This window comes from Mesocricetus auratus, unplaced genomic scaffold, assembly GCF_017639785.1.
Source record: "Mesocricetus auratus isolate SY011 unplaced genomic scaffold, BCM_Maur_2.0 Super-Scaffold_6730, whole genome shotgun sequence".
NCBI classification, from domain to species: domain Eukaryota; kingdom Metazoa; phylum Chordata; class Mammalia; order Rodentia; family Cricetidae; genus Mesocricetus; species Mesocricetus auratus.
Genome location: NW_024429184.1, coordinates 11,130,794 through 11,153,523, shown reverse-complemented (window position 1 = coordinate 11,153,523; position 22,730 = coordinate 11,130,794). Strand labels below are relative to the sequence as shown.

General features: G+C 48.8%; 1 protein-coding gene and 1 long non-coding RNA gene across 13 annotated transcripts in view; one reads left to right on the top strand and one right to left on the bottom strand.

The window, feature by feature from the left end:
* The window catches only part of Invs (inversin), a 139,873-nt gene that overhangs the window by 115,158 nt on the left and 1,985 nt on the right, over window positions 1-22,730 (top strand). For 8 of the 12 annotated variants that reach the window (XR_005874129.1, XM_040738495.1, XM_040738494.1 and 5 more), the window contains 4 exons: window positions 9,045-9,322; window positions 15,053-15,746; window positions 19,639-19,868; window positions 20,677-20,751. Coding sequence is in view for 11 of the 12 variants with exons in the window: in XM_040738495.1 (XP_040594429.1) it covers window positions 9,045-9,322; window positions 15,053-15,746; window positions 19,639-19,868; window positions 20,677-20,751 (1,277 nt within the window). In the remaining variant the exon portion in view is untranslated. The remainder of the gene's footprint in view (window positions 1-9,044; window positions 9,323-15,052; window positions 15,747-19,638; window positions 19,869-20,676; window positions 20,752-22,730) is intronic. The other 4 variants (XM_021232275.2, XM_013119596.3, XM_021232272.2 and 1 more) reach the window with 3 other exon arrangements.
* Window positions 105-1,362, bottom strand: LOC121136952. Its single transcript, XR_005874136.1, has 2 exons — window positions 1,193-1,362; window positions 105-901 (listed from the first exon to the last, which is right to left on the bottom strand). It is a non-coding gene; the product is annotated as an uncharacterized LOC121136952 (long non-coding RNA).

Here is a 22,730-nt window from a genome sequence, read left to right as displayed (position 1 = left end):
CACAGCACTGCGGCACTGCAGATCCACAGAACACTTAGGAATTAGTTGTTTCTAGAATTTTCTATTCAGTGAGAAACAGAAACTCAAGAAAACAAAACTATGGAGACTGCTATACTGCTATATTTCCTCCCACTGATAATTCCATAAATTTCAGTTTAACGTGTAAGAATCGTCCTCCAGAATACAGTCATGGGGCTGGAGAGATGGCTCAGCAGTTAAGAGTACAGGCTCTTCTTCCAAAGGACCCGGGCTCAATTCCACCTCACACCTGTCTGTGATTCCAGTTCCAGAGCTTCTGACACCCTCACACAGACATACATGTAGGCAAAACACCAATGAACATGAAGTAAAAATAAATTATAAAAACAAGAGATATCATATCGCTCAGTGATAGAGCATTTGCCTGCAGAATCCAGTCATATACACCTGAATATGAAGTGCAGCTCTACAGAGATAGATGGCTGACACTGTATGTCCTCAGAAAGGATCGCATTTACTTCATGAGTAGAGACAGGAGACGTGAGTTCTTTGCATACTCTCGCCCCAGCAGAGTAAGAGGGGCGGTAGACTGGGGAAACAACAGGACGCAAAACCAGTCCGATCAAGACAGCATTTCTCACCGGCCCGTGATTTCTCCGTCTGTGGTGTGTGGTCAGGTAGACTAACTGATCTGGGGCATTCTTCAGGGCTGTAGAGACTCCCAAGTTTGCACTAGAGCCTCTTCTTCCTCTCCCAGAGGGACCACAAGTTTGCATGGACATAGTGATGAGTCAGTGCAGAGTTGGGAACTCAGCGCTGTGTGGTCTCCGATGTAAAGGATATGTTTTAAAACACGGGCACCGTGAAAAGCTCACAACTTCTTCTTTTCCTAACATGTGCTTCAGTGTCCTGGTCCAGAGGCCTGAAACAAGAAGGGAATTGTAGGAAATGCTGGACTCTCTCTCTCTCTCTCTCTCTCTCTCTCTCTCTCTCTCTCTCTCTCTCTCTCTCTCTCTCTCTCTCTCTCTCTCTCTCTCTGTCTCTCTCTCTCTCTGTCTCTCTCTGTCTCTGTCTCTCTCTCTCATTGTCATTCCAATGAGGTCCTCTAGCATGGAAGAAAGGACCATTTTGTTTTTAAATTTTAGCTTCTGAGGTAATACTTGGGACTCTGTTAATGGTGGCCATGCTTGCTTGTGGTCATACTGCAACTTACGAACTGGGAAAGCAGCAGTGTCTTCTGTTTCTCGTTTACAGACATTCTTTCACCTGTGGCAGTGTGGAAACAGAGTTCATAGCGTCCAAACTCACCTCCCTCCATCATCACCCACTTTACCTCATCCTACAGCTCCTACTTCCCACACTCACCCCTGTGTGAGCTCACCTCCTCACTCAGCCCTGTGTGACCTCACCTCCTCACTCACCCCTGTGTGACCTCACCTCCTCACTCACCCCTGTGTGACCTCCTCACTCAGCCCTGTGTGACCTCACCTCCTCACTCAGCCCTGTGTGACCTCACCTCCTCACTCACCCCTGTGTGACCTCACCTCTTCACTCAGGTGAAGGTCTGGAGACTGTTCTCATTTCCTTATAACTCTTAACAGTTATTTATTAAAGTCTGAGTCATTGTTTGATTTGTTTTTGAGATTTTGCTTTAAGAAATAAAACCCGGAATTCTGCTGCTGAGTCCTTAATGAAGGCGTGTCAGGCACATGACATTATCTCAATTCCCATTTCTTATTTAGCCATGTTTGGACATCAGGAATCACCTTTGTAAAGTGAGCAGGTGAAAGGGACTCATTAAACATGAAGGAAAGTGATCTCTAATTCATGATGGAGAAGTTGGGAGACAAGATTACAGATATGTTTTGTAAGCAGTATTTTAGAAACTCCTATTTAAGAAATGCCCATATTAATTTAAAAGCACTTCATAACTCATAGGGCACTGTGCTGCTGCCAAAATAAACGTCCTGTAATTTTCCTGCCAGAGCACAGCGTGGAGATCAGACTTAGGCAGAACCTAGTTTATGTTAATCGCCCGTCTTCCTTTTCAGGGGTTCATTCCCTTTCTTCTCACTCTCCCTTCCTCCCTCCATCTACACACCGAGCTCAGCCCTCTCTTCTGACATCTACACATGCCATGTTTTCTGCTGGAAATGCACTCACTCTTAGGAATTAAATTAGAGTCAGCCCAGAGGTGCACATCTGTACTTACAGCTACTCCAGAGGCTGATGCAGAAGGGTCACATGAATCCAGGGCTTCAAGACCTGTCTAGGCAACATAGCTAGAGATCCCGTCTCAAAAATTGTTTTTAATTAGACCATCTCTCTAGAAAGCCCTCAGTCAGTGTCACACCAATATCTCCCGTACCTCTGATTCTGTCTTCAGCTGCTCCCTGGGCGTTTCCACTCTGCCTTCCTGTGGTCACCTGCCGACACATGAGTCACTGGCACACCACTTTATGCTAGCTGTCACCCTGCATGCCAGTGCTGTCTCCCGGTCTCTGCTTTCCACTACAACCCCACACACCTTTGGACTTGACCTTCAGCCATCTCAAACGTCTGTTCTTCCTCACTGACCCCACTGAGAGACCTGGGCTTCCTCTGGCTAGTGTAACACTGACATACAGAGCCTTGTAGAGCCACACAGGTAAGCCCAACCTGGCCACCAGGCAGGTTCGTGGGATGCTCAAGTCCTTTTTCAAGGAGTCTGTGTCCTCCAAAACATCAAATGACAGGGAATTTGTCTCTCCCACAACAGCACATTCCATCAGTGGAGGCTTGTGTCTGACACTTCTTTTCTTTTCTGTTAAGTTCTGTTTAGTTATATGTATGTGTGTGTGCCTGTCTCTGAATGTGTGAGTGTGGGTACAAGTGTCCCCCGAGACCAGAAAGGCAGAGGATCCCCTTAGGTTTGGAGTTACAGGCAGTTATGAGCTGCCTAATTGGGTGCTGGGAACCAAGCTCAGGTCCTCTGCAAGAGCCGTACATGCTTTTAACTGCTGACCCATCTTTCCAGCCCAAGAGGTTTGGGTTTTTTTTTCCTTGAAGCTACCCCTCAAAGCCAGTGGGAAAAGTCTGTTCCCCACAAACTCTGAGGTATGCTCATGGCACTCCATTCCCACCACAGACTCCTTTGGTTTTATGGCAGCTCTTGTCCATCCTGCTCCCCTGAACGTCAGTCTCTCTTCAGGGCTGGGCTATGTATGTCTCACTCTTTAGCCATGTCTAATCCAGGGGGAGTTACTTCTGCAGTCTCCTTCATGCAACCCAACTTCTCAGAGCTTCAATTTCCCAACAGTAAATGAAAAGTGGACTTCCAGGCTCTAGAGTTGCCCTGAGATGATATACAGCATTTCGTATGTCAAGAGTATATATATCCACTTGGGGAAAGAGGAGCTGCAGATTTTTCACTCTCATTATCAAAGTGTCTGGTGAGTCACAAAAGATTTTTTTAACTGAACTGACTATCTGAGGTCCTTCCAGCTCTAACATTCCATAAGCCAAAGGTCCTGGACACGCAACATTTTCTTATTCCCTGGAGAGGACGTTAAAGACCAAATATTACTCCACTTGTTATTCAGAGACAAGGAAGGGATAGAACCTGACAGACCCCAGATACCAAGCAGCAGCAAAGGGAAAGGTTACAGCCAAGCCTCTGTCTCATGCTGCAATCAGCTCCTCTAGCTGGAACATTCCAGCAGGAGTGCAGTTGTCATCTCTCAAGGTATTGTAGACGGGAAATTTAAAATAGAAGCAAGCACTGGCCTCCGAGATGTCCTCTAAGTCAAAGCCTGGGTGGGAGCAGGGTTGCAAGTCTTTACTCGTGTTCTTCCCCTGGCCTGGGATAACCTCTCCCTTCACTTCTCTCCTGTTTTGACATTCTTCACAAGGAGTCTTTTCCTGCCTCTGTCTAATTAGCGTCTGCCTCCTGCTGCCCCAGTATCTCTCTGTGGACACCTCAGCCGCAGTGCTCATCCCATCCAGATCTCCCTCCCGTCTGCAGAAGAATGTGGATCCAGTTCCCACACTCAACTGCCAGGTCCCTAAGAGCAGGGATTGTGTGTTCCGTCTTCATATCCCCAGTGCCTTACAATGTGTGGCACACAGTAAGACTGTGATAAACAATATTTAGTGCCTTACAATGTGTGGCACACGGTAAGACTGTGATAAACAATATTTAGTGCCTTACAATGTGTGGCACACGGTAAGACTGTGATAAACAATATTTAGTGCCTTACAATGTGTGGCACACGGTAAGACTGTGATAAACAATATTTAGTGCCTTACAATGTGTGGCACACAGTAAGACTGTGATAAACAATATTTAGAAACTGCCCTTGCGGTGGTTCTGAGAACTCACAGATGGTCTCATTTGGCACTCTCTAGAGCCGTATAGTCTCTCCACACACACACATCTCGTATGTGTACAGGGTATGTGTGTAGATGCACACACCCTGGTGCATATGTGGAGGTCAGCAGATAACCTTGTGGGGTCAGTCTTCTCCTCTGCCTCCGTGTGGGTTCCTGGGATGCAGCTCAGGGGGCCAGGCTTATACAGCAAGCACCTCTACCCACTGAGCCATCTCGACAGCCCTTAACCCTCTGAGAGTGGGACATGACACTGTCAGACACAAGTGTGTTTGACCACATTCATAGTTGTCCTGGAGTGCAGCCCGGTGGCTACACGTTAGACGTGCCTTCTGTGCCTTAGTTTCCCCCTTTGTCAGATGGGAGCACTGGGCTGAGTATTAGTTACTTCTGTGCTACCGTGACCAAAATGAGTGACAAAAATGACTTGAAGGAAGAGAGATTTTTGCTCATGGTTTCGGTGGCACCCATCCTTCCTGGTGGGGAAGGCGTGGTAGCACCCAGCCTCTTACATTATGGCAGCCAAGAAGTAGGGAAAGAGGACAGGAAGGGGAGGGGTAAAATATAGCTTCAAATGCCCACTTCCAGTGACCTGCCTTCTCCAGCTTTCAGCTCTACAATGGATCTTCGAGAGGTCCATCGTCCATTAGACCAGAGGCCTCAGGTTCTGTCTCTCAAAACCAGCATCACAAACAAATCCAGAGGTGTGCTTTCCTGGTGTAGGCCATCTTTAATACAGCTGAGCGACTGTCCAGGTGAACTGTCACAGAGCAGACACTCTTGGACAGCCTCCATTCCGGTCTGTGAGCCTGTAACACTTTAACTCGCCTGTCCTTCTCAGGACAGCGTATGCGGTTAGTCCATGCCACTTATCTTCACAGAGAGCTGGGGCACTCCCACATTTGTGCAGCTGGTCCCCGGCCCCTCCATGCTGATGAATGCCACTCAGCCTGTGACAGGTTTAAAGAGCAACAGGACTCGCTCTGTGGTGTGTTAGAAAATGGGGTTGTGATTTCTTCCCCTTTCAGATCCAAGATCCTGACAAGTCTTAGCCCTGCTGGATCCAAGGGCACTGAGTGGGGAGAGCAAGGGTTCAGTACCCTTGTTATCTGTGACATCTGGAAGCTTTAATTTAAAAAAATGCATCATTTCATAAAACTTCCTATTCTTTCACCTAAGGCTGAGTTACACCCTCGTGAATACATCATTTCTTCTCCTTCTAGATATTTAGTTCTACAAAAATAAAAACAAAACACTGTCTCTTCCCCAAAGAAGTCCCCAGAAAACAGCCCGCTTGATGCTTATACATCCTCATCACTTTGTCAGGCTACCTGTTATTTGTCATGTGACTGACCTTGTTGGAGGCCCAGGAAGGTCTGTGGTAACAGAGCTTGTCTCCTGGCTGCACAGTGGCTTCTTGAATTAACTAGAGATGTTTGGTTTCTTAAAAGAAAGAAATGACTGCTCAAACAATAAAATCTTACTTATCACTGGTGAGCTCCTCTTATTGTCATGGAGATCCACGGAGATGCCAGCCCAGACAGCCTCATTTGTGTCTATGAAAAGGGCCAACACCACTCCCTTAAAGCCACTGTGTTCATCTGCAGCATATGAAGAGCGAGGCTCCCTCTCTCTGCCTAGGTCATTTAACAGAACTCACCCGGATGTTTCCACCTTCTCCTGAAATGTAGCCCATGTCCCAGCACCCCTTAGCACCTGTCAGTCACCTTGAGTGACATTCACTAACATCTATGTGGAATCCAGCTCTCGCTTATGACACTCGCCCAGCTAGTCCACAGCAGCAGGAACAGCACATTCAAGTGTCAACAGTTGGCAGAAGTGTAGCAAAACCAGAGCCAATCAAAACAGGACTGGCCATGTTCTCTATAAGGAAATTCAGTGGGCTCCCGAATGGAGGCTTTTCCACACAGAAGGACCCTAGCAAGGGGAATTTAATGGGTTGATGTAGTTTAAAATCATCTGTCAGCTGTGAAATCTAAATAAGCTGCACTCTAAATCTAGTCCTGAACTCTCTGCTTGCTCAGGGTCTCTACCTCAGCTCTGGCCTTCATGTTTGGTGTCTTGGACCTATGGACTGCCAGGTAGCTTGTGAAAAAGCATGCACTAGTATAGTAAACCATGCAGAGAGACACCTTTCACCCCCACAGTCTACCATGACCACAAGCTTCTCCTTCTCTCCTAAGCCTCACACCTGGACACTTGCAGGAAATGCAGGGCGTAGAATCCAAATTAATCAAAACGTGTAACTCACAAGATCCCAAGGGATTTGGCCATTTAATGCACGGGAAAATAGGACCTGAGTTCTTTTCTGTGCGTCCCTGTGGGGAGCTGCCTCTTGCTCTGCATGGCTTCTCAGGCCTTTCTCTGCCCACCATCCTTCTCTTGTGTGACTTCAGCTCTTCCTACCCGTGCAGAGATGCCAGCAGACTGGTCTCAGGAGGCAGCCCTTTTCTCCAAAGCTCCAAAGCTGGCCACCATCTGGGCTCCTCTACCAGCCCTCAGTCCCTCGAGCTTCCCCTGAAGATTCTTTCTTAATTAATCATTTAACTTTATTTGCATTGATATAGAAGGTATCCGATACCCTGAAACCAGAGGTACAAACAGTTGTGAGCTACCATGTGGGTGCTGGGAATTGACTGGTCCTCTGGAAGAGCAGTCACTGCTCTTAACCTCTGAGCCATGTCTCCAGCCCCTGAAGAAAGATTCTAACCTCAGATACTGTGATGAGTAAGCTTCCCATCTTAAAAAAATAAATCTCAAGGACTGTAGAGACCCCAAGTCTCCCAGCACCCCTGCGTCAGATCACAGACTCTGAGCTCTCACACAGAGTCAGGGCTGGCTGGTCTCTGACAGAAAAGCATCTCAGCTGTGTCCATTTGCTGGTCAGCTGCAGAGCAGGCACAGACGTCTTCCAAACTTCCCAGCATGGTTTCTCTCCACCACTCCCCCATCACTCTAAGACTCTTCAGTAGTGACCAGATTCTCTCCCTGTGAGGAACAGTGTCATCTAGAAGTCGATACACTCCAGTGTGGGTACAGCACACCAGGCCAGACTCCTCCCTCTCATCTCTGCCCACCAGGCACCTGCCCATCTTAGCCCTGGAAGCTGGGACACATATTCCTCCACACAAAATTCACCACCTTGATGCAGGCACAGTACTGTAATGTTTCTTCCACGGTAGGCTAGGTTTCTCTTTTCCTAGCTGTTCCCTTCTGGGTAGATTCCCCAGGGCAGACCTGAGGTATACAGTCTTCATCCTGTGTCCTCATTGTGCAGTAGAGGAGAGACAGGAAATGTTAGGGTCCTTCTTCTTCTTTCCCTAGAATGCCTTCCTTTAGTGGCACCGGTCAAATAGGTCCTGTTCCTAGTGTAGTGAGTGGGAGCACCAAAATGTAAGCTAGTGCAGTGAGAATGTTCCAGCTCTCTGGGGCTGCCAAAGTGTCCTGGCTATCTAGGACAGCTCTGGGGGATGGACTCCATCGGGCAGCGCAGCCCTGGAGGGAAAGGTGTCCTGACTCCTCCAGAAGCCAGGCTACCTGAGGCAGGGGTGCGGTGAGGGATGGTCTCCCTGCAAGATAGAGCAATCCTGCTCCTCTCCTGGAGAGAGATATAACAACTGAGCTCTGCTCTGTTCCCTAACCCTTCTTCTTCCGCCCAAGATGCTACTTCTTCAGCTACAGTCTGCTGAAGGGGAAGCCTCTTCAGAAATGTAGCAACCCCCTCAGGCTCCAGGGAAAAGTTGTTACTTTTCTCTCTCCAGCCTTACTCGGTCCTCCTAAGGGAACCTCCCAGGAAGTTCTTCTCTTCTGCTGTGGCAAATGAGGATCTTCACCCAAGACTGCCTCTACCAGCGTGGAAAAGGACAGCCAGCAACTGACCATGCAGAGGGGTTTATATAGGGCTTCTTGGGGGTGGAGTTTCCCCAGGGAGAGGTTTTTCTGCTCAGGGATTGGTTGGTTTCATGTTTCAGTTTGTCAGCACCAGGTTGGCGCTGATGTGGGGGTCAAAGTGGGTTTCTTTGACTGGCACTTTTACCCTGCACTTAGCCCTCCCCATCTCCAGCCTGAGCTGGCTCCCTGGGAACATGAGGACTGGCTTGCCTTCCTTTGCCCCTGATCTTTAGGCCTGGCCTCTGCTGCCAAGCTTCTTTTATACTACTGTTGCTCAAAGGCTGAGCTGAGTCCCCAATGTAGTGCTGGTGTCTGGCTCATGAAGATCATCACAGGGGTCCCATTTGCAAAGGGCTTTGTTGACCCCTTGGCTGCAGAGGTGAAGTCAGCAAGTAACTTCCCATGTTATCATTTCCACAAGCCTGTGCCTGTGGTCCTTGGTGACATTCTGCTTTCTGTTTGGGGCAGGAGAGAAAGGGGTGGAGTTTTGGTTAGCTCCAGGGTCAGCAAGATTGGTAAATTGCACTGTAGTCCAGTGCCTGGTGTGTCTCAGCAATGCAGACTGAACTGTGTGGTGGTGTTTTTTAGACTACATCCTATAAGGCCTGTAAGGTACAAGGAGGTGGTTGCTGTTTTACTTAGAGGAGAAGCCCACCCTAGACAGTGTGCATTTCCACATCCATCCTGTGGCGTGGCAGCTCCTCTCAACGTTTCAGTCCATCTTGAGGACGCTCAAGCAGGTGAGGCCCGTTTGACTTTCTCCTCTTCTTTGGCTTTGCTTCCAGAAAACGGGAGGAGGAAAACAAGCGGAAGGAAGCTGAACAGCAAAAGGGACAGCTGAGCACAGACACCCCCAGACCCCAGTGTCTCCCCTGTCCACCCAGCCCCCAGAATGAGCCCAGCAAGCAGAGCGCAGACCCTTGCAAACAGCCACCTGCTGGTCACACAGTCCAGGGCCCAGACCCGGAGCACAGCAGAAGGTCTCCAGGCCGACGTCCAGGCAGAGCCTCGCACAGGGACTGTCCCTCAGACCTTCAGGAAACAGCCTCCAGAAAGCCCAGTGGTAAGTGCTGTCTAACACCGCACGGCCGGGCTTTGCGGGGCAGTTAGTTCAGCAGAGCTGAGGCCTGCCACAGTGCGGTCTGTGTTCTTTGTTTCCCGTGGCTCTCGGTCCTCTGTGTCTCCTTTCTAGCCTTGCCCTAGTTTACTAGGACACTTCTAGGCATCAGTCTTAACTGATGTGTAAGTGTTTTGAGTGTATTTCTTTGTCTAGTTTTTGGCACTCCGGCCGGGTATTACATAGGTAACTTGCTTCAGTCTGAGTTACCACTGAGTGAAATGTTAGAACTACTCTTTCACTTGGGTAGCTGCAGTACTTTTAAATGGCATTGCTGGGGCCACCCACGTGCAGTTGCTTAGAGTCATCTGTAACTCCAGCTCCAGAAGCTCTGACTCTGTCTTCTGTGCTCCGTGTGCACATACGCCCCCACCACCCCTTTCCCCAACCCCCCACCCCGCCACACACACACACTTAATTTAAAAATAATCATTGGTGAAGATCAGCTGTTGTCGCTTTCATTTCAGTCGTCAAATATAATTTATAAAATTCATGAAGAAAGGCTGATTTAGATACACATATTTCTGCCTTTGTTTGTTTGTTTTTTGAAACAGGGTTTCTCTGTGTAGCCCTGGCTGTCCTGGAACTCGTTCTGTAGACCTTGAACTCACAGAGATCCGCCTGCCTCTGCCTCCTGAGTGCTGGGATTAAAGGCGTGCGCCACCAACGCCCAGCTATTTCTGTCCTTCTGTTCTCTCTTCTTCCTATTGTTTTCTTTCTGGTTGGGGAGCTTTCTCTAGCTAAAGTCTCCCAGCAACACAGTCTTGGCATTTTCCCTTGTTCTGAGTTTCTTGTTATCACATTCCCAAGGAGCCAGATCTAGACTCCATGCTTGACATTTCTTTTTATCATATTACATCACTTCCTTCTGAACTGCTTGTTTTGAGATGAGAAAGCCGTTGTCATACACGCTGGTCTTCCTCAGGAACACTCATTATCTTTAGTTTTCCAAAGTCTGAGGCCTTGCTGTGGGTTTCTGATTTATCCCGTTTGTACTTCATGTGGTGTCAAGAGTCCCCAATATTATGTGATGTGGTCAGTTGCTGGGAGAAGTACACAGCCCCAGGAGTGTGCTTGTGCTCAGAGCTGTGATACACTGTTACAATACTCACAGCAAAATCACCAAAGGGAAAAGTTCTCCTTGCACAGGCCCAGAGGAAGCCAGATGCACACTTCCAAAAATTCTTTTCTGGGAAGTTACATACACACACACACACACACACACACACACACACACACACACACACACACTTAGTTACTTCAGCAGTAAATTATAATGACCAGTTTCATAACCTTTTGTCATCCAGAAAAACTCCGTTGAACCTAGGACTCCATGGTTTTACACAGAAATACCCCTGTCTAGTGTGTATACAATGACCACAGTGTTTGCACAAAGCCATTTAAGCCCTTTGAACTGCTTCTCTAGAGAGTGCTGAGAGCCTTCCCAAACTTACAGGCTAATGCTGATACGGTTTTTAGAAAACCAAATATCTTAGTATAAGTAATTATGAAAAGTTCTCTGAGATCTCACTATCACTCAGAGTTTGGGCAATTCAGTCTGTCTCTCTGAACATCAATTTCCTTAGCTATAATGGGAGTTATGGGTAGAAATAAAGTATTCTGTAGGATTTATTCTAGCCCATGACCCGCAAACCTTTAGTAACTAGTATTAGTATTAATCCAGCCTGCTAACCCAGCCATACATAAATGCCTAAGCATCTCTTGGGTTCCGTTCGGCGTCAGTGTAGCGGCACTGCAGACCTCAAGCCCAGTGTGGTGTCCATTCATCCACCGCTTCTTTCAGCTGGCACCGACTAGCGGTCCATGATGTGGCAGCCGCGGTAAATTCCGTAGGTTCTTCTTAGGGCCTTGTCAGGTTTCTGTATGAGTAAAAAGTGACTCTCCGGTACAATCCCATCACCTCTCTAACAAGGCCACACTTCTGTGCCCCACCCTCTCCTGACCTCCCCCAGTCTAATGATCATCTCTACTGTTGTTACTCCGTTCATACCTCCCTTCCCCACCAGCCCGCAAGATCTGCAAACACAGGATTGCTGCTGTCACCTACTCTATGACACACCATCCTAAAGCTTAGTGGTGTAGAACACCAGCTCATCATTTCCCAGGATTCTGTGGTTTACCAGTTCCTTTGCAGGTTTCCAAAGACCTTGTCCTTGAGGCGTCCCTCAGGTGGAGAGCAGGTTGGATTGCATCGCTCAGATAGACCTCCTCACATGTCTGACAGCGGTGCCTCTGTCAACTTGGCATACCATGACAATGTTCATGTCCTTCCATCCTCCAGCAAACTAGACAAACATCCTATGCAGTGTCCCTAGGAAACAAGGCAGAAACCGCAAGACCTCTTTAGAAACAGCACGTAGAAGGCACACACCACACTCTGTTGATCAGTGAGCATTTATGAGACCATCTCAGACTAACAATGTGACGAGACTCCCACTTCGTGTCCTCTGGGATAAGAATTGTTGAGTGGTCTGTCACATCTCTGTTTGGGGCACAACATGTTCACATATGTCTGAAATGAGAAGTGGTCTTACTCCTGTCTGTGACCCCAAACCTTATCCCAATGATCACATCAGGCTTGAAGTCCAGATGTCTTGAAGGTTCTGAGAGTGGGACTCCTTCAGTTCAAACATCAGCCCACCAGTAACGGTCTATTGTCCACATTCCCCCATGTCTGAATCTCAGCAGTGGTGTGAGAACAGAATAGCCATGGCTGACGGTCTTGTCCAGGCGGATCGAGAGGCAATCCAGCCACAGAGCACAGCGCTTCAGAAAGCCGCTTCTCCCGTGTCATCAGGCCCTGCTCTGAGGAGGTTTGACCCTGCCTCCTCCCGGCGCCTCAGCTGCTCCCAGTTTCCTTGCCTCTTTCTCAGCGCCTGAGAACCCTTCCTTTTCCTAAGAAATGGTTCACGTCTAAAAGGAGTAGCTTTTCCAGTCTGCTCCCTGTCTACAGGACACTTGAGTCGCAGGGATTCTTTTATTTAAAACTGTCCTCCCATGTCAAGCTCATGGTGACCTGTGACATGATATCTCAAAAGGTCTCTATGAAAAGTCCATTTCATGTTTTGAAAACTATACCCTTAGCTATTTCCCAAACAGGCTTCCTGTGTGTCTCCTAATCCTCTGAGATGCTCTTTTCTTTTTTGGTTCTTTTTTTGTTTGTTTGTTTTTCAAGACAGGGTTTCTCTGTAGCTGTGGAGGCTGTCCTGGAACTAGCTCTTCAACCAGGCTGGTCTTGAACTCACGGAGAACTGCCTCCCAAGTGCTGGGATTAAAGGTGTGTGCCACCACTGCCCAGCGGGAAGATGCTTTCTAGGAGTCTTTGAAATCCCAAAGGTTGCTTTTTAAATATGTTTGAGCTCCCAATAAAGGGCAGTGCAGGGCAGCCTTAACCCCTGGCTTGATCTTTATCCCTAACCATGTCTCTCTGTGAGACCCCAGGTGTCTAGAAAGAACAAAAGACTGAGGTTTTATTTTCCTACGCAGCACATCCTGAGATCTTTATTTTTCTCTAAACTCTGCTTGTAGCTCACTCTTTCTATTCCTTCCTCCCCACACCTCATCATCTGCAGCTTTCAAGGCTGTCGATATCTCTTCTTCCATCAGGAGGCCACCTGAGCAGTGGCTCCAGGTTCACTTGGCAGTGTCTGTTCTACGTTACTGCAGGGACCATGTTCGCAGCTGCCCTGAATCACCAGGCTGGCCTTTCTCTGCCCCAGCAATTCACCCCTGATCTCCTGGCTTCGCTACCGTTCTTCCCTGCCCCGCAGTTCCTGCCCGGCCAGTCTCAAGTCAATGCTGGGGTCTCTGTCAGGACAGCACCTCTCTTCCCGAGGGTTCTTTCTATGTTGGTGATGGTTTGTGGCATAAAAGACTACCCCAAAACCAAGTAACTTACAAGAGCAATTCACTGTTTCTCAAAGTGCTGTGAATCGACCGGGCAGTCCCTGGCTGGGTGGCCTGAGCTCGCTCATGTGGCTGTTTGCTGTCTCCCTGTAAGCATGTGATCGGAGTGTCTCTTCACCCATTATGTGTCAGGCCCTGCGAGGGCAGTGATAAGGGCAGGTGTCAAGGAGCTTTGTCTATTTCACTGTCCAGCAGTAAGCAGCAGGTGCTGTGGCCGCACACTCCACCAGCTCCGCCATTCCCGCCCCTTTGCCACCCCACCCCATGGGAAACAGGTGCTGTGGCCGCACACTCCACCAGCTCCGCCATTCCCGCCCCTTTGCCACCCCACCCCATGGGAAACATGCTCTTACTCCTGGCCTGTGTTCTCTGTTTATTTTGCACAAGTGAAGAGATACAGGAGAAGCATACACGCATGTACATGTGCACATACACACAGACGCTTACATAAAACTCTCTATAACAAGCAGCATGTTCTTCTACACTTGAGAACACTTATGACTGGTGAGGTGGACCACCAGGGAGCAGCTTGCACGTCTGAAGAGACGGGGCTGACGCATGCCTCCACTGAGGACGGCGGGAATGCAGAGCCAAACGATCCCATCCATAGGATGTGCTGAGGAGCCAGCCAGGCAGAATAGGAAGAACCAAGACTCAGGAGGCGCTGGTGGAAGGCATTGGGTTATAATAATAAGCCTCTGTGTGCAATGTACTTAGGAGCTCGGTGGTGGGCTCCTCCAATAAGCCACAAGAGTAAAACATCAAACAGCTCTCTCTCTCTCTCTCTCTCTCTCTCTCTCTCTCTCTCTCTCTCTCTCTCTCTCTCTCTCTCTCTCTCTCTCTCTCTGTCTCTCTCTCTCTCTCTCTAATTCACTTTTTTCAGGCAGACCTTTTTGCATATTTTTAATCTCATGTGTGTTTACCAAACTTCTGGGAGGCCTCATCATGCCATGTGTACATTAATTGTTGTTCAAGATAGACTATGCCCTCATGTGTTTTATAATTCTGGACCATGATATCATCTTCAGAAGACCCCCTCTGTCTGTGCTTAGTTAAGGACATGCCACACAAAAGCAATATTGTATATGCTTTTGTGGGACATCCTGGAATACCTCATCCTGAGACCAGTTTGCATATTAATGCGTCCTATAGTTAAGAAATACACACCAAACCCACTTGGAATACAGAGTGGCTCAGGTTCATGAAGAGACTCTCCCATGCAGAGTCCAAGTTGAGACATGGGGTCCTCATCTCCTGGGCCTGGCGAGCACACTTTAGTGTAGATTTCTGCTTCCCAAGGGTAGAGCCTTTTGGTAGGCCCTGGCTTCTTGCGGGGTCGTCATTTAGCATCCCACCCACAAGGCTTTGTTTTATCTAATAAGACCCCTTACTGTTCCGCTGCGTGGGTTCCCTTCACATCCTCGTCATTCTGCCTTTCAAATTTTTCTTTTAGGCATCCAGAGTCCCTTTGGTTTTTGGAAGGCAAGAGGGTTCCTTTAGAAGGATGTTCCTGCTATTTTAGATGGCATTCTAGAGACTGACAGAACGCTTCCTGGCTGCCTAACCCATCAGATTGCTAGAAAGAAAAGTCGAGAAGCTCTGTTGTGTGTTATTGTGTCCCTGTTACACTGCCATGGTTACTGTGATTCTACCTAAAGTGCCTGCATCTCTCGTGTGAACAGATGACTAGAACTGCCCTCACACGAAAGTCTTAGACACTGACTTATTCTTTTTCCTTGTCTACCCAAGAAACACCCAGTGAACCCTGCAGACGCCCCTCTGCCTGTGTGCCCGTCAGAGCGTGTGAAGGCGGTGATGGCTGCAGGCATCGGGGAGCATCCTCTGTGGAGAAGTGCAGAGGTGAGACCAATGGCAAGCACCAGTGTGAGGAGGGACCAAGCAGGGCCCGGCAGCCCTTGTCCTTTGGGTCAGCCCACCCTGCAGAGAGAGGAGAGGACTCCAGCCCTGCAAGTGCTTCCCAGCAGGACAGCCCCAGGAAGCCTCGCAGGAGGCAGGACAGGGCCCCCAGGCCCGGAGGTGCTTCCCAGAAACGATGCGTGCACCAGCTCAGAGACAGGTGCTCCCCAGCTGGGTCCAGCCGGCCTGGCAGTGCCAGGGGAGACCTTGCCTGTGCTGAACAGAGCCCTCTCCACCATCGCACACCAAGAACCAAGGTGACCCAGCACAAGCTTATAGGAGGGGTCTCCTCAGATTTGCCACCCAGCACAGAAGAGTTGAGGTCAGGATGCAAAATGCTGTGTGCGGACGTTCGGGCATCTACGGAGAGTGATGTGGTCCATAGCCCCCCGCCTGGACAGACTGTGAACATTCACCTTCTTCCTGTAGAGCAGCGCCTGCAGATAATCCAGAGGGAGCGAACTAGGAAAGAGCTGTTTCGAAGAAAGAACAAGGCAGCAGCTGTCATCCAGCGAGCCTGGCGAAGGTAAGAGGGCGGGGCCTGCAGTCCTGCTGCAGTGACACCCTGAGCTGTCTGCTGTGTCCAGTGAGCTCCCTGCTCAGGGTGTGACTGCATGGAGCCTTCCCAAGAGATGTTTGCCTCCCTCTTGAGCACATACAGTGGGTTAAGAAAAACGGAAGACTCCTCTGTACAGGAGCAGTGTAGAAAAGCCCTGGTTGGCCCAGTTTCCCATGCAGCTCTGATGTCACACAAATCACTGGGCCTCCTTGACCCCCTCTTTCCCATTTGTAAGGCGGGATCTACCAACCCTTGCCCTGAGGCCGCTGCGATGAGGCAGAGTCTGCTGTTTGAACCCTGATGTGCCATATGTACACTCTCTTTTCCATTTTTTAAATTTATTTTTTATGTGCATTGGTGTTTTGCCTACATGTACGTCTGTGTGAGGGTGTTGGGTCCCCTGGAACTGGAGTTACAGTTGTGAGCCGCTCTGTGGGTGCTGGGAGTCGAACCCCAGTCCTCTAGAAGATCAGTCAGTGTTCTTAATCACCGACTCCAGGATCTCTTTTTAAAAATATAACATGTATTGTGTGTGTGCGTGCGTGCGTGCGTGCGTGCATGTAGGTCAAAGGACAGCTTGCAGGAACTGGTTCTCTCCTTCTATTGTGTGGGTCCCAGGAATCAAGCACAGGTCACTGGATTCGTCTTTGTGTCGGGTGCCTTTCCCAGTCACCTCACTGGACCCACACGAGATTTTTTTTTAATCACTAACCTAGGAACTAGTCATGCTCCAATGGTCTAAACCAGCGCTCGGGTGGATGTACACGATCAGTGCCTGAAGGACATCGGCCCTTTTGAGCCACTGTCACACAGACTGGGTTGAGGCCTAACAGTTGGGGGGGGGGCTGTGTTGTAGGACTGAGACAGTGTGCGGAGCCTGACACCCACCTCTAGAGTAGGGACAGGATTTTCTGTAACCCTATCCGTGTTGTAGGACTGAGACAGTGTGCGGAGCCTGACACCCACCTCTAGAGTAGGGACAGGATTTTCTGTAACCCTATCTATCCTTCACACTGTAGTCTCCACTCTATCCTAGGTGACAACACAGGAGTTCCGTGGCCTCTAACGCTGGGGCGATGGTGACAACACAGTAAGTCACTGGGAACTCCAGGTGCTGTATGTCACAGACCACTAGGGAAAAGAAGGGACCTAGAAGACTAGCAGGGAGCAGAGTGACCAACCTAGAGACTCTGGGGACACTCTACCAAAGGCCACACAGCCCAGAGCCAGGCCATCCAGTTTTTGTTCATCCAGCCTTTGAATAACATGCCCGTATGTCTCTTCCCACCGTTCAAGCTCCTGGAGTCCCAGCCACCATGGAGGCTGTCAAGACAAGGATCAGAGTCCTGTGTTCTTAGACGCAGACATTCAGGGAAATGACTTGTGCCTATAGTAACATTGAGCCTTTGACTGGTCCACATCCTAGGGCCTTCCTTCCATGACTAGTGTGTCTGCTGCAGTCATGATGATGGGGTAGATGGAGATGCCTTGTTGTAGATCTGAAGTGGGAGAAAGGGGACCTGGTACACGCCAGGAGACAGGTCTACGTCAGCTGCTGCAATGGCTGCCGTTGCCAATAGTAGTCCGCATTTATTGGGCCAGATCCTTATAGCACTGTGAAGTAGGTCTGTCTTCAGCCCATCCCAGATTGGGAAACCAAGGCACAGGAGATTCATCGGCTTTCCAACATTCCAGGGTGAGAAGGTTGGGGGACTGACTTTAAGGTGGCCACCCCCAGCCAAGTCCCAGGTGGGAATGGCCACTATCCCTCCCCTTGGGGATTGATGCCCACACACACACTGGCCACCAGCCAGGCAAAGTTTGCATTAAGCATCTGTGCTGAAAACAGCCGGGCTCACCCTTCAGGCCCCACAGCTGCTCCCTAGCAGAAAGGTCTGGCCTCAGACTGTCTGCTCTCAGACTCCTTTGAAGCAGCAGAGGTTGACAGGTCCTGTCACTAAGTGTCCAGAGTAAATGAGCCCCAAGTCATTCCCTCAGGAGCGGTGACTCACAGTGCACGCCCACCTGGGCAGGTGATCACGCAGGTCTGCTTGGGATGCGCCATCGTGCGGATCTGAGGTGGACATCAGTGCTCAAAGGGCCCACGGGCAGCCACACTGAGTGATGGTTTCAGCTGTTCTCTGCTTATCTGCAGAAGCCCAAAGCACTGTCTTTGCACAGTGCCTGGCACCAAGCCCAGGGGCAATGAAGGGGGAGGGGACAGGCCTTGACACTCTTGTTCATGAAATGCTGGCATCTTTGTGGGGACATGTCCAGCAAAGAGCTAGAGCACAGGGAGAGGAGAAGATGGGACTTTACGGCCCAAAAAGAAAAATGAGTCTTAAATTTGTAATTTTATTAACATTTAAGTGGTGAGTTTTTAGGGGTGTTTTTATATGTATGGGGGGAGGCAGCTCTTCCTCCATCATTTTCTGAAAATGCCGTCTCTACCTGTGGAGCAGGGGTTAGACTTGCGGGCATTTACATGGGTGGGGATCCAAACTGCAGTCCTCATGCTTGTGAGGCAAGTACTTTACCTGTGAGCCACCTCCTCAGCCCTCAGTAACCACCTGAGTATTTTAAACATGAAAGCTGCATAGTGCACAAGCGAAGCTCAAGAGCAGCTCTGGAAAATCACTTGATTTTTAATGACACACAGAGCTAACCCTTACTAGCATTTCTCCAGCACATGACAGATACGAGTTAGCAGCAGGCTAGACAGTAGGAAAAACCTACAGCCTGTGGTTGAACAGCACTATGGAATACAACAGTTAACCCCAAGCAGGGGTGTGTTCTTGAAAATCGGAGCAAGGACCTGTTCCTCTGCCTTAGGACCAAGACCCTCCTCACACACAGCCTGTCTGCATGCCATCCCATACGTGTGACTGAGTGTTCACTTGCAGACTGAAAGCCTCAGGTCCCTAGTCAACACCGGGCTTCCTGGTAAGCTCTGCCTACAGAGCAGAGGACGGAAGGAATTGCTTGTTAAAGTGTGGTACTACTCTAGTCAAGAGGTGCTGTGGTTTATTACTCACTGGGAAGAATCATGAAGGCTGAAGTCAGCTTTTGAGGAAGCAGAAGAGGCTACCCCAAGCCCAGCAGGGAGGATTTTAGCAGTTAAGAAGGTTACCCCATCTCTGGAATATTGTCACACAGGCATGGGGCTGCCTGGTCTCCTGTCAGCTCAGCAGTCATAGTTAATGAGTACAGATAAAGAACAGTGATGAAACTCTTCTTTAAAGAATTCAAGACGGTCATCATTCCTCCACAGGCTTCACTTCCCCGCAGGGTCAATAGTAAACTCGCCATCCTCTTTCCCTGTGTATCCACTGTGAACAGAGCACACCTGTCAGCAGAGCTAGGCTACAAAATCCTGGCTCTGGTGTCACCTCACTAAGACGCTTAGTCCTTACACATGTCCTAATATGTGCCTCCCCAGGACTCAAGCCATAGGACAGTGCCTGGACTATAACACGATTTGGCTTCTTACAGTGTAGAAGCTAATCAAGCTAACATTTTTGGGGGCGCAAATGCCCCATTTATGCTTGTGCCAATTCTGCTGCCTAGAGTGCCTTTCTCTGCCTAGTAGGCACCTACTTCCCCTTTGAGGACCAAGCAGCCCTGGGAAGCCTCCCCAGCACCCAGCACCCAGCTCCCAGCTCCCAGCTCCTGGCTTGCCTGTCACCTCGCTCAGTACTGCTTTCCGCCTTAGCCCATCCCTCCTGCCCGTGGCTGCTGAAGGTGACTTATCCAGTTATCCTCGTCCAAGTCTCGCAGTATTCAACACAAACGCCGAAACTGGGACGGAACCTTGTAAGCACTGCAGAGTCTTACAGCCTGTCCTCTGTGACCCCACCAGATACCAGCTCAGGAAGCATCTGTCTCGTCTTCTGCACGTGAAGCAGCTGGGAGCCGGAGACGTGCTCAGACGTAGCCGAGTGTGCACAGCCCTACTCCTCCAGGTCTGGAGGACACAAGAGGAACTCAAGTTCCCAAAGTCCATCTCCGTCAGCAGAGTGCCCAAAAGTTCACCCAAAGGCATGTTAGCCACAAAGTCTGCCAGGCACTCTGTGCTCAGGAGGATCTACGGTAAGTATTCTTCTGGGTACTGTGGCAAGGATCCTGAGTGGCACACCACAATCTGCAATAAGACTAATAAGACTTAACTGGACAACTCCCCATCCAGATTTTTAAAAATTTCTTTACTTTCAAACACCAGATCTTCACTAGTCAATGTAATACCCTACTTCCAGGCAAGAGCCCCTCCTCTTAGTTCCAAGACCAAAAGCCTCACCATTAAACTTCTCAGACCTCTGCTTGAGCCCTCCCCTTACATGAACCCAGGGGACTCAGACCCTGGGTCCCTTTAACTGTCCTGTGCTGAAAGTGTCATCTATGCAGACACCCACAACTCAGTCACTGCAGTATTAAGAGATGAGTGGCTGGAACCTGAAATATCCCCAGCTCTACAAAAGGCCCTCAGAGTAAACCAGCAGTTCATAGTACATAGTTTGGAAGGCTGCTCAACAGAGAAACCCAGAGCCCAGGTACCTTTAGGAACATCCCTTGCTGTTTAGACAGCATTTCAAAAATCGTCCATTCCCAGGCTACCATGTCTGTGATAGTTAGGTTTCGATTCTGAATAATTTCAGCTTTTGGATTTTTGGATTAGAGATACTCAGCCAGAACCAAACAAACCAACCCAAACTAGAAACAAACCCTCCAAAATCTGAAGCATTTCTGGTCCCACACTTTTCAGATAAAGGGCATCAACCTGTTTCCATGCATGCCTAACTCATCTTGGCAGGCGCCTGCAGCCTCGCCTCAGTGAGGGACTCAGAACTTGGTCGGGTCACAGCAGCCATTAATCACATAGGGGCTTGTTGGTTGATCGCAGGTGGCTCTCAAGAAGGGAAAGTCTACCACACCATCACACCCTCCAGAGGCCCGCCTGTGCTGTGTCCCAAGTCAGGTAAGGCAGTCACTACACTGGCAGAGCACACGGGGGAGCAAGGGATGAGTTTCCCATGATCCTCTGACTGGTCGGGTATCTTTTTACCCCTTTTGTTACTGCCATCAACATCTTTAAGATGCAAATAACTGCCACAACTAACAACTGTGACTAATCTCCAGCAGAAACAATAAATGGTAGTTACCTATTGATCCCTTTTATTACATTCCTCACATTGGAATGCTTTTTTCAATGCCCTCCCCTTACCATGGATGGAAGACCACAAACATAAAAGCGCATTCGGCTCAGGCTCAGTTTCACCCACAGGAGCAGCACGGGAACTTCATTTCCCTCACCAGACCAGACCAGACCAGACATTCGAGTTTTACTCGGGCCCTCTTCCTTCACACCAGCATTAGTGATAAGTTCAGGGCTGTCAGCAGCTAATGCCAGGCCTGGCCTATCTTCACAGGTGGCTATGGCAACATGCTCCCCCACCCTCCCTGATCCACAGGGCCATCCTGCAGAAACAGAGTAGCCGGGAAGGTGAACAATGACTGTCAGCATGAACTTTAGCATTCATTTAGGTTTTGGTGAGGAAAAGCAAAGTAATTACTGCAAACTCTTTAATAAGAGATGGCTAACTCATGTAACACAAGGCAGACTGATCAGGGAGCAACAGGTGGGGTGGTTAGAAACTTTCAAATCAATCAAGGGCCACAGTTGTGTGGCAAGACTGTCCTTCTACTGGACCGGAGAAACATTTCAGAGAAAGAACTGTCATAAGAAACTACCAGATATATGACATTTAGATATAATAAAATACAAAGTAGGCAATCAGATCATTCTCCCCTCAAAGCTAGATTTACCACTGGATTTTTACCTTAAAAATGAAGACGTCTGGCAGCATAGAAGTTCTTGGAGACAAGATTGAGTAAATGCATTCAAAGAAACAATACTTTTTAATGACTTCATATAAGCAGCAACATGTTTTTCTTGTGATGGTTTGAAATCAAACAAAGCACAATCTTTGTCTCCAGATTTGGAGCAACACAGGTTGTTAAGCCCAACCACACCCACATTAAGCACAAAATACTTCATAAAGCCAGTCAGATAGGTGCTAAAGTTTAACTGGTCTGTTCATGCTTAACAGAAAACATGTCCACAAATCTTGTCAATGAATTGAACTTACCTAGAAGGCCCTAACATGGAATCAGACAGTTGACCATAAAGGAAAACATTAACTTTACTGAGTTGTTAGTTTGCTTTTTGCGGTGGCGCTGAGAATTTTCTGATTTTGCTCAGCAGGCTATTTAATTTTTTAAGATTGTTTTGCAGTGTACAGTCTGGGGAAGCCCCCTAAGGCTTTACACACAGAAAGGCAGAAAGGGATGGCGATCCCAAGGAGCAGCCCCCCTGACTCCTGCTGTGTGCATGAAACCCAAAGCCAAAAGCACTCTGCTTCCGGCAACCTTCCACACCTTCACCGTCACTCGCGCCATTTCAGCCGAGCTCTGTGCTGACACGGCCACCTGTGCCCACGTCCTTCAGATAGAGCTCCCCCAGCAAGAGGGGTGGGCGTGGAGGGGACGCAGATGACAGCTCACGTCACGATCCAAAACCAGTCAGTTAAACTGGGGAAATTAACCTGCTCCTTCTCCCAACTGCCCACATTTCATTCCCTTTTATCTCCCACATGAAGTTGTGAGTAAACTACAGTAACATCTTCAGCAACATGTTCCTGCCTGCCATTTTTGTGGCCTGTCATTGTCATGGTGTATAAAACCAATGTTTTCTGTAGCATCCTAATAATGTTATTCCAAGGTTTAAGCCTCAATACATCGATTTTGAAGCCAAGCAGAGTCTGGAATTCCAACTATCAGGAGATTGAGGCAGGAGGGTTATGAGTTCAAAGGTAGCCTAGGCTACATACTAAGCATCTCATAGGAAAAAAGTTTAAGTTCCTATCTGTCATCCCTTCAAACTCTTGAGATAAACAC